At 50.4% G+C, this 11105-nt stretch overlaps 1 protein-coding gene across 1 annotated transcript; it reads right to left on the bottom strand.

Annotated features, from left to right (window-relative positions):
* Positions 1-677: 677 nt before the first annotated feature.
* Positions 678-9757, bottom strand: PPP1R11 (protein phosphatase 1 regulatory inhibitor subunit 11). Its single transcript, XM_082210864.1, has 3 exons — positions 9500-9757; positions 5556-5664; positions 678-1804 (listed from the first exon to the last, which is right to left on the bottom strand). The coding sequence occupies exons 1-3, from the start codon at positions 9563-9565 to the stop codon at positions 1584-1586; spliced, it is 396 nt and encodes a 131-aa protein (XP_082066990.1). The 5' UTR covers positions 9566-9757; the 3' UTR covers positions 678-1583.
* Between the last annotated feature and the right edge of the window lie 1348 nt (positions 9758-11105).

The raw sequence follows: 11105 nt of genomic DNA, 5'->3' as shown, positions 1-11105 counted from the left end.
TTTCTCCAAACCAGGCAGAGGTCCCCTAACTTGCTTGAAACCTTGTGGGAAACGATTTGCCATGTGGTTCTCTGGGGTAGTGCAGTGTTTACGGTAATTAGAAGCAAGCCGACATTGGTGCACAGGGGCCGAGAGGGTTCGAGGCTGTACAAAACAGAGAACTGAAAAATTCAGCCCAGGACTTTTTTCCTGAAACCACGGGCAGGGAGAGTGACTGAGTGATCTGTGAGTCATGCAAGGGAAGGTGCCCCTGTCCCACATTGCAATGCCATGATCCCTTTGCGAGATTTCAGGAGGGGAGAGGGGAGCTTGTTCAGTATGATTCTGCAGCCAAAGGATGGAAAGTCAACAGAAGGCTGGTATTCTTCACGCAAGGTCATGAAATCCACCTTCTGCTGACGTTCCACTTCACCGTGAAAGCTGATCAGGATCTGTTTTATTCGATCGTGGACCTTCTCCAAATGAGGACCAACCCTGCACCCTGGGCAGATGCCAGAGTCTACCACAGCACATAATTCTCAGCCGCCTTCCACATCCACAACGCCTCTTCCCCAACTCCAGCACCAGTTTCTGAACCCCCACCCCACCACCTCACGAGTTAGGTGCACCCACCCTGATTTCCTTCCTTTTCTCCCCAGCCCCACTTAAAATAAAATATATCACAGCCTTCCATAACATAATGAAAAACAAGCATTGTTGGGTTTTGTTTTGGTTTTTTTTAAAAAAAAATGAACCGTGGAAGGGAAGGGTGCGCTCTTAGAAAGACAAAACTGAAGACAACCAATCACAGTTGTTGTAGCAGTGCGGAGGAGGAACCGAGGGCTCCTGGAAAAGTTTAGGATGGTGGGGAAACCCCATAGCTGCACCCTCGAGGCAGCCGTGTGTCAGAAGCAGTGGCCCTGCAGCGGTGGGGAGGCCAAGAGTGGGGTACGGGGGGGGGGGAGAGGAGAAGTGGGGGTGGGACAATCAGGGATCAGAGAGGGCAGGGTGAGAGTGAGAGAGAATGAACTTCATTGAGGGTTAGAACTGGGCTGATTAGGGAAGGAAATTGCTGGGGAAGGACAAGGGGAGGAGGTGTACAGGCAGAAAACGGGAACAGGAAGCGAGAGGGCATGCATGTCCGACAGGAGCTCGGGCGCAGCTCCATCGCCGCCCTTTTCTGAAGCAGCACCCGTTTCCCACCTTGTTTATCACTGATGCAAATATTTAATGAAGAAGCACGGGGGACAGAAATTCAGCCAAGAAACCCAGCGGGCTCTCTCTCTCTTTCTACATTCCACGTTGGGTGGAGTGAGGATGGGTGTCACCAGACGGACTCACCAGCCACGGATGGACAGATAGACAACAGTAGCAGCTCTGGCACAAGGCAGGTGGGGAGCTGGATGCACGTGCCCTCCCCTCTCCTCCCTCCCCCTCCCCTCGCCCTGGGACCGAGGCAGCACCAGCGTCGGCACAAGACGGACGGGTAGCTGATTGTGCGGGCCCTCCCCTCCCTCCCCCTTGCCCCTGAGTTGGGGCAGTGTCAGTCCCTGTTTGGGGCGGAAGCTGGGGCTGCCCTACCCCGCCCCATTGCAGGGAGGGGTTCAGTGCTGCATCGCCCCAGCGTGGTTCTGGTCAGGTGGCTCCGACTTCTGGGGGCTGCTCTCCGACGGGCTGGGGTCTCCCGCTTTGCCCCGCCCCTTCCCGTGTTGGCCTTTCTTGTGGCCCCGGATGCAGTGAGCGTTGCCGCAACCTTCGTCGTCCTCGTCTTCGCTCTCTGTGGAGCTCTCGCCAAACGCCCGCGGCTTCTCATAGATGCAGCAGCCTTGATGGAAGAGAGGAAACAGCAATTACAGGGTAGCAGAGCATTAGGGAGAAGAGCGTAAAGGGAAAGGCACAAGGAGTGAAGGAAAAGAGGGGCAGAGGGAGAAGGGAGAGAGAATCAGACAACAGCCTGCCAGTGATCAATATCCTTTGGGAGCAAAGGAGCAAACCCTCTCATCTACCAGTAATTCACCCACGTGGACATCTTTCAGACAGCCTCAGAAGATTTATCTCCTGCGCAATGTCGGCTGCAGGTGTTGAATCTGCATTGTCAGAGTGAGCAATCCAACCCTCTCTCCTTCAGGTGTGGCCAGGGAGCCAGTGGACAGGCACAGAAGCAGAGGCCAAAAGGATGAGAAAACCTACTGTCAGGCTTCTCCACTCCTCGCATGTGAAGACAGAGGAATGAAGGAAGGATTCTCTCCTAGAATAAGGCCTACTGCAGCCGGAGGTATCCCCCCAGGAAGGAAGGCTATAGCTGAGTCAAGCAGCCTTAAAGCTTTCTACCTCCACCTTCACCTCTTCCTTATAAAATCTGTTAAGCAGTGTCCAGCAACATTCCTTGCAGTGACGGAAGACTCTCTGACCCAGCGGAGGCTCCCGTCAGGTGAATGGGAAGGGAGGCCATTGTGAGTGATCCCCCCCTTCTGCTGCCTTCAGCAACCTCCCATGCTGTGCTGAAGGATCCCCAAACCATCTGGAGCAGATTCTGTTCTGGGGGGCACTAGAGAGGGGATGAGGAAAGAGGAGGAACCAGCAAAAATGGTCTCCAACCCCATTCTGTTGACTGAAACTGGATCAAAGTGGCGCATCCTTTACATCCGTGCAAAGGAGAGCACTGGATTCGGCCCACAACTGACATTCAAGCATAAGAATGGCAAGATCAAGAACAAATGCCCAGCACCATACACACACAAACACACCTTTTCTCCACCTGTCTGTATTACCCCTCACTTCTCAGTCTATATGCTGGTTCCTTCCCTCTAACACTTCATTACATTGTTGTTTCATGCACTCTTGAGTGTATAATGTTTTCCCCTAATGACTGCACACAGCTTGTGCCCTGGAAAATCTCGCAGGTACAGTGATGCAGTTTTATTCTCCGTGGCCTCCTCCTGCCACCGCGCTCTGTTCCAATCAATCCAGGCACTGCTAAGGTAGCAATTCTTCTCCTTATCCCTTTGCAGCTATCACTTGACGTGCTCCCTTCAAGCATCTAGATACAGTGGTACCTCGGGTTACATACGCTTCAGGTTACAGACTCCGCTAACCCAGAAATAGTACCACGGGTTAAGAACTTTGCTTCAGGATGAGAATAGAAATCGTGCTCCGGTGGCGCAGCAGCAGCAGGAGGCCCCATTAGCACAAGTGGTGCTTCAGGTTAAGAACGGACCTCCAGAACAAATTAAGTACATAACCAGAGGTACCACTGTAGAAGCACGGAGCCTCTGGGATTCCTGCTGGCAACTGGCTGCCAACCACAGCAGGAACATCTCTGTCCGGCACGGCGTAAGCAGCCTTTTGTCTCCAATGAATATCACTTCTAATCCAAGCTCTGTCATGGGAAGGTAAGAGGAGCCCTGCTCCTATGAAACAAAGGCCCCTCTAGCCCGGCAGGCATCCTGTTCTCAAAGTGGCCACCCACGAGCCTATTGCTGACTCATATTCAATAAGCATATTATTAGAAGACGGCAATCAGCCATTTTCAGGGGATGCTGGCTAATGTGGGATGAGATTATTGTGGCTGGGCCGGGATACAAAATCACACTGGGGTTTACCCGCAAGTAAACATACCAAGGATTTTAAATCTCATCTGCACTAGTCTACAGGCGTCCTCACACACAAATCACAACCGATACTGCCATTCCCATACACTAGACCAGGGATGACGAACTGTGGTCTTCTCATGGTCCATGCAGCCCTCCAGACAGTAGGGTCAGGCCAGAAGAGTGCCTTGCAAATCAAAAGCAGCCCCTCATGAGTAGACAGGTGCTATAGTAGACCTGGTGCATCTAGCAGAAAGGGCTTCGCAGACTTGGCAGCAAATACAAACATCTATGCATATATACATGTCAGTGCATTGAGATATGGCATATTTTGCTTCTTAAAGCTTTTGCTTCCCTTTTCCAGTAGGAAAACCTTTATACACCTTGATTAAAATTAGGGAGAGCTGGCAGTGGATATGGGGTGGAAAGAGAGCTAGAATAAAGTGAGGGAGGAAATAAAGTTGCCCCAGCCTCAGATCTTTCCTAGAACCACCGGCTGGTCATCGCTGTGCAAAACTGCTCCCAAACATCAGCAGACAAATAACCCCCCCCCAAAAAAAAGCATTTCTACTACCACAATTGCTATAAAGTTGAGAGCTAATAGCGAAGCTGAGAGTGATGGACTGGGACCGAGGAAATCTGGGCTCAGATCAGAACTTGGCCATGAATCTTTGTCTCAGGCCAATTACCGACTCTCAGACTAACCTACCTCACAAAGTTGTTTATAAGGATAAAAGAATTAAATGGGTGTGGCCAGGTTTTAGAAGGAACGGGGAGAAGAGAGGAACCATATACACTGCCCTAGATGCTTTAGGAAAGTACAGAATAAAAATGGAACAACAATCATAAGATGGTGGCTAACTAGCCAAATACAGTGGCACCTCAGGTTAAGTACAGTGGTACCTCGCAAGACGAATGCCTCGCAAGACGAAAAACGCACAAGACGAAAGAGTTTTCCGTTTTTTGAGGCATTCCGCAAGACGAATTTCCCTATGGGCTTGCTTCGCAAGACGAAATGTCTTGCGAGTTCTTGCGAGTTTGTTTCCTTTTTCTTAAAGCCGCTAAGCCGTTAATAGCCGCTAAGACGCTAATAGCCGCTAAGACGCTAATAGCCGTGCTTCGCAAGACGAAAAAACCGCAAGACGAAGAGACTTGCGGAACGGATTAATTTCGTCTTGCGAGGCACCACTGTACTTAATTCGTTCCGGAGGTGTGTTCTTAACCTGAAACTGTTCTTAACCTGAAGCACCACTTTAGCTAATGGGGCCTCCAGCTGCCGTCATGCCGCCAGAGCACGATTTCTGTTCTCATCCTGAAGCAAATTTCTTAACCTGAGGTAATATTTTTGGGTTAGCAGAGTCTATAACTTGAAGCGTATGTAACCCGAGGTACCACTGTACATCCCTAAAGCTATGACTCCTCAACAGGTGATCCATAGACGACATCTGGCTTGCTGAGCCTATTGGATTGGGAGCATTGGGCACCCAGCTTCCCAGCTGTTCCAGGTTACTAAGTTTACATGCCACACTGTGCTGCAGTGCACACCAAAGGACATAAGAAACGATGGCAGCTGGGGGAGAAGTGCTGGTGAATGCCGGGAACAAAAGACAGCATGACAGAAACTTGGCTAGCAGACTCCGTGATCTCACCACAGAACCAGGGAGATGGGTTCATGGGGGGGGGAGGCCCTCTGGGGATACAATGAGAATACAGTGGTACCTCTAGTTATGAACTTAATTTGTTCCGGAGGTCCATTCTTAACCTGTTCTTAACTAGAGGTGTGCTTTCACTAATGGGGCCTTTTGCTGCCACTGCCACGATTTCTGTTCTCATCCTGGGGCAAAGTTCTCAACTCAAGGTAACTCTTCCAGGTTAGCGGAGTTTGTAACCTGAAGCGTTTGTAACCTGAGGCGTTTGTAACTTGAGGTACCACTGTATAGTGAGGAGTCGGTCTAAGTAGCCGAGACAGGTGGAAGCGTGGCTCACATTTGGAAGATCTGCGTCCCAAGTGCTCATTGTCCACCGTGTCACTTGACCATTCCACTTTCTTGGCCGGTTTCCGTTTCCTCAGTTTGATGGTGAGGCTGCGATTCTCCTGTGAACGTAATGGTGAGAAACAGGGAGAAGATCGTCTCATGCGTATCAGAAAATGGTATGCCGATTCCCCCATTCAATACACGAGTACCTGATTGTCAAAAACTTGAGTCCTCCAGGAACACTTTCCGCATCAGCATGCCTGTCTAGGAACTCTTGGCCTCTGCCAATAGTAAATCCATGTACAATTGCAGAGGATTCTGAAGTCTTAGCGGCTCCTCCTCCTCCTCTCATCAAGCCAATATGACAATATCCTCATGTCACAGGCCTTCCCACAGAAATAAGAAAAAGGCCTGCAGAGGCGTGCCTGACTGCCTGTGCAGACTGCTTCCAGCCATTTTTAAATATCCCCTGGGGCAGAAATGGGAGGCTGCCCAAAGAAATCAATTGAGAAACCCAAGATTTAACTGCAGCTATAAGTAATATGATCTCAGGTTCTAGGGATCAGATTTGCATTTTCTTTGCACCACCGTAAAAAGCGCCAGCCAGCCAGCAATTTAACATGCAGCAGTACGGTACTGTAAACCAACACATTACTTTTCAGTATATTTATATGTAACCATTTTCAAAAGCACAGCCATGCCAGTCCGTTGTAGCAAAAGCAATAGTCTTGCAGTACACTGAAGACCAGTAGTAAGATTTGCCATGAAACCAGTGAAAGGCAAGGGCAACCACTGACACTTTGCTGTAAAGGAAATGCCAGTCAGATCTGCAGAACCCATTTCTAATCCCCAACTACTTTCAAAATCAGCCATGATTCTGAATTCTGAAAATGTTAGGAATGCTCCCTATCTTAATTTGTGTCTCACGCTGCATCGCCTGCGTATATCAAGTTCAGTGCTTTTATTAAGGAGTGTTAAAGGATGAATCCATTACTTTTACAGTATTGGCAAATCCACTGTACTGTGTGTCTTTGCTGCCATCTTTTGGAGGGGCAGCAAGAAGTAAAGAAACACACAAACGTCTCATCACAGGGAAGCTAAAATCCTGGATTTCTTCACTGATTCCTATGGACAGCTCTCACTTCTGCTCTGGTGAGAAGGAAAAAGAACTTGCACCAAACCCATAAACTGGTTCTGCATTTTTGTTCCATTTTTACAAGTCTGTGAAATTTCCTGATAGAGGTAGCTGGAGTGGGCTGAAGCAGACATTGTAGTGGCTGCACTCACATTGTTGTGGGGCATGATGGCACCATAGTACAGAGTGGATGGAGCTTGTCAGGAAGGAGAGAGAGAGAGAGAGAGAGAGAGAGAGAGAGAGAGAGAACGCTACTACTTCTTGAACTAGGCAGACGGCAGAAGACTGGACGAAGGAGGTCACCAGCTAAGCAATTATGGGCATGCAATAAATATTCCATTAACAGCTGGGAATATTTTAGAAACAGTGGGAAGGAAGACCACAATGCCACACAGGATCTACACATAGTGGGGCATGCAATTGTTTATCAACCTGCTTGTTTTGTGCTGAAATTTAAAATGTGTTTTATTTAATCCCTCTGAACCTTCCTTGCTTTCCATTCCCACTCCTTAGGTTGCCAGTTTCCCTTCTACAGCTGGTTTGTTTTCCAAAATCTGTGAAAAGTGACTCTGATACCCAGCAGATTCAGTGGGCTTTGCATTGCGGCCTACTTAGCTTTTGTAAACTGTTCCATAGAATTAAAGCTGGAACAAACCTTGCAGGCAGTCCAGCCCAACCCCTTGCTTAATACAGAATATACAGAGCTGTTTAGCTTTTGAGATAGAGAGCACCCATCACGACATAGACAATTGGCTCCATTGCTGAACTGCTCTCCTATTGTTTCTCCTAACGTTTAATCAAAATCTGTAACAAAACCATTAGCTCTAGCTCTGCCGTCTGGGGAACCAGAGAACAAGCCTTTGACATCTTCTGTGTGACAGCCCTTCAGGTACTTGGAAGAGTGGGGCTACCTTTGAAGGTGACCCGGAAACTGCAATTAATCCAGAACGCGGCAGCTAGACTGGTGACTGGGAGTAGCCGCCAGGACCACATAACACCAGTCCTGAGAGATCTGCATTGGCTCCTAGTACATTTCCGAGCACAATTCAAAGTGTTGGTGCTGACCTTTAAAGCCCTAAACGGCCTCGGTCCTGTATACCTGAAGGAGCGTCTCCACCCCCGTCATTCAGCCTGGACACTGAGATCCAGCACCGAGGGCCTTCTGGTGGTTCCCTCATTGCGAGAAGTGAGGTTACAGGGAACCAGACATAGGGCCTTCTCGGTAGTGGCCCCCGCCCAGTGGAACACCCTCCCTTCAGATGTGAAGGAAATAAGCAGTTATCCTATCTTTAAAAGACATCTGAAGGCAGCCCTGTTTAGGGAAGTTTTTAATATTTAATGCTGTGTTGTTTTTAATACTTGATTGGAAGCCGCCCAGAGTGGCTGGGAAAACTCAGCCAGATGGGCGGGGTATAAATAAATTATTATTATTATTATTATTATTATTATTATTATTATTATTACCACCATGCTTTCCCAACTCCCAGTCTTTCAGTACTGCTAACTGTCCATGCTGCCTTCCTCTGAACCAAGCTGTCACAGTGATTACAACCAAGTAGCTATAAAAGCACTTTTGATTCTTTCTTACTGTAGCTGGAACACAGGAAGCTGCCTGATCACGAGTCAGACCATTGGTCCATCCAGCTCAATACCACCTGCACTGACTGGCAGCAGCTCTCTGGGGCTTCAGACAGGGTTATTACTCCAGTCCTATCTGGACATGCCAGGGATTGAATCTGCGACCTTCTGCATGCAAAGCAGAAGCTCTACCACTGAGCTACAGCCTGCCCCCACTTATCCACTTAAGCGCCTTCCGCTTATCCATTTGCTGTTGCCTTTGCAGCCTAAATCACTTTGCATATTAACTGCACTGAATATATTTGGATACTGCTGCCATTGCAAATGCACAGGAGATGGGCCAAGCAAGGCAGATGGGAATGAAAAAACAACTGATAATGGTGGCGGACCCGGAGACCTGAGTGGTTTAGCAATCTATTCTTTTCTATGTGGCCCATCATGAAAAAACAACCATGCAATACTGGGTTAAGTTGTGCAGGCTCTCTCTCCAGCTCACAAAACCTTGACTCTGACACCCAGCAACTGGTATTCAAATGCATTACTGTGGAAGACACGGCCATCACGACAGCTGCCAAAGGCTTCACTTCTGCAAAAAGCAGGCTGGCTGACTCACACAAACCTGCAGCAGCGGCAGCCATCCTTTTTGCACAGGAGAGTCGGCATGGTGCAGTAGTTTACGAGCGTTAAAACTAGGAGCATGTGGGCTCAAATCCCCACTCTGACCAAAGCTCATGGTGTGACCTTGGGCCTCCCAGCCGTACTTGACTTGACAGGGCTGGCTGTGAGGATAAAATGGGTGCAGGGAGCTCCTTGGTGCAGGATGAAATAAGCGCAGGGTGCGGATCCCTATATATATATATAAAAGAGCCCTGTTGCATGGTCAGACCAGAGGTCCAGCGTCCTGCTTCCCACAAGAGAAAACGATGAAAGGAAAGCGCAAAGCCTTTGGATGCCCCACCCTCGCACGCTCAAAGGAGCATCCCACCTCTGGCTATGACGAACGCCCACAGATGCACCTGACTCCCTCCGTGAATCTGCCTCACCCTCCTTCCAGAGGCATTGGCGGTTGCTACGGCAACCGAGGGGGACCCGGACCCAGACACCGGGGGCGCTGCTCCTCCTCCTCCTCCCCCCCACCTCCATCACCGCGGTTGCCATGGCGCCGAACGCAGCCCCCCTCCCGGCCCGCCCGCTCCCCACCCCCCTTCACCCCGGCCGCTCCCTCGGCTCCCCGTCCTCACCGGCTCCGTCACCTCCGTCTCGGTGACCGTCGAAGAGGCTCCCACGGCGGTCGTGGACTCCGCCATGGCGCGGTTGCCTGTGGCCCTGTCCGCCGTGGCGCCAGTTGCAGGGGGGACGGGGATTCGTAGGGGCCCGAAGCCAAACCTCGCCCGGAGCTTTCGCAGCCTCGGGGGAACCTGCCGGCAGCTGTCCGGACGCGCCGCAGCTCCTCTCCCTCTTTCGTTCTTTCCCTTCCTCCTCCACCTCCTCCTCCTCCTGCAGGTGCAGCAGCCTCTCCCTCAGCTGACTTCCGGCCCCGCCACTTCCTACTTCCGCTCAGGAATCCGTCGCGTTAAGCGGTCCCCCGGCTGGGCCCCAGAGTCATTTCCGCCGTACGCGGCAGGAGGAAGAGGAGGAACAAAAAACACACACCAAGAAAACCAACAGGAGGCACCGGCGCGCGCGTAGTAAAAGAAGGCTCGGGGCTCGCGCTGTTTCGAGAGAGGCCTGCCCTTTGCTCAGCAAAGTCTGCTTGCGCTTGTATGGTCGCAGAAGTCATTCGGCATTGGCTCTCCGCTTTTGCCAGGCATTATTTTTCATATTTTGTTGGGAGCCGTCCAGAGTGGCTGGGGAAACCCAGCCAAATGGGTGGGGGATAAATAAGTAAATATATTATTATTATCCCGAGCACAATTCAAATTGTTGGTGCTGACCTTTAAAGCCCTAAAGGGCCTCGGTCCAGTATTCCGGAAGGAGCATCTCCACCCCCATCGTTCTGCCCGGACACTGAGGTCCAGCGCCGAGGGCCTTCTGGCGGTTCCCTCGCTGCGAGAAGCTAAATTACAGGGAACCAGGCAGAGGGCCTTCTCGGTAGTGGCATCCGCCCTGTGGAACGCCCTCCCACCAGATGTCAAGGAGATAAACAACTACCTGACTTTTAGAAGACATCTGAAGGCAGCCCTGTTTAGGGAAGCTTTTAATGTTTAATAGACTATTGTATTTTAATATTCTGTTGGAAGCCGCTCAGAGTGGCTGGGGAAACCCAGCCAGATGGGCAGGATATAAATAAATTATTATTATTACTACAGGCACGCTTTGGAGACATCTCTGTAATAGCTGCATTAGGGATCGCTGCCTTCCACATGTGCTGCGTCAGGAAGATTTTGGGCATCACATAGTCTCTGGCAAAGATGTGCTCTCCCAAACTCCCAGTATGATCGCACTCCTGTCTCGGCAACCAACGTCTGTGCTGGCTCGGCCATGTCCACAGAATGGAAGATGGCACGATCCCTAAGGATGTGCTCCACGAGGAGCTAGCTTTGGGCACCCGGCCCATCGGCAAACCAACTCTGCGCTACAGATATGTCTGCAGTTGTGGCATGAAGGCTGACAGCATCAACTCTGGCCTGTGGGAACCATTTGTGAAGGACCCCAGCACCTGGAGACAGGCAGGTTGTGTACCCATAGCAGTGATCTGAGGAGAAATGACCGCTGGGAGGAGCGCAGAGAGGAGAAATGCCATGATGCATCTGCAGCAGTGCACAGTCCATCTGTCTGCAGCCTTCATTTGCCCCAGCTTCAACAAAACAGGCCTCTCCCTTATCAGTCTCTACAGCCGCAGCAGGC

The sequence above is a fragment of the Podarcis vaucheri genome (assembly GCF_965113315.1).
Source record: "Podarcis vaucheri genome assembly, chromosome: 2".
NCBI classification, from domain to species: domain Eukaryota; kingdom Metazoa; phylum Chordata; class Lepidosauria; order Squamata; family Lacertidae; genus Podarcis; species Podarcis vaucheri.
The sequence above is the reverse complement of the archived record's forward strand: the minus strand, read 5'-3'. Positions and strand labels throughout refer to the sequence as shown.

Coding starts and splice junctions, on each gene's coding strand:
- PPP1R11 (XM_082210864.1), bottom strand. CDS start 9,565: ATGGCGGAGTCCACGACCGCCGTGGGAGCCTCTTCGACGGTCACCGAG. Junction 5,665..9,499: donor AGACGGAGGTGACGGAGCCG/GTGAGGACGGGG, acceptor TTACGTTCACAG/GAGAATCGCAGCCTCACCAT. Junction 1,805..5,555: donor GGGACGCAGATCTTCCAAAT/GTGAGCCACGCT, acceptor TCTTCCATCAAG/GCTGCTGCATCTATGAGAAG.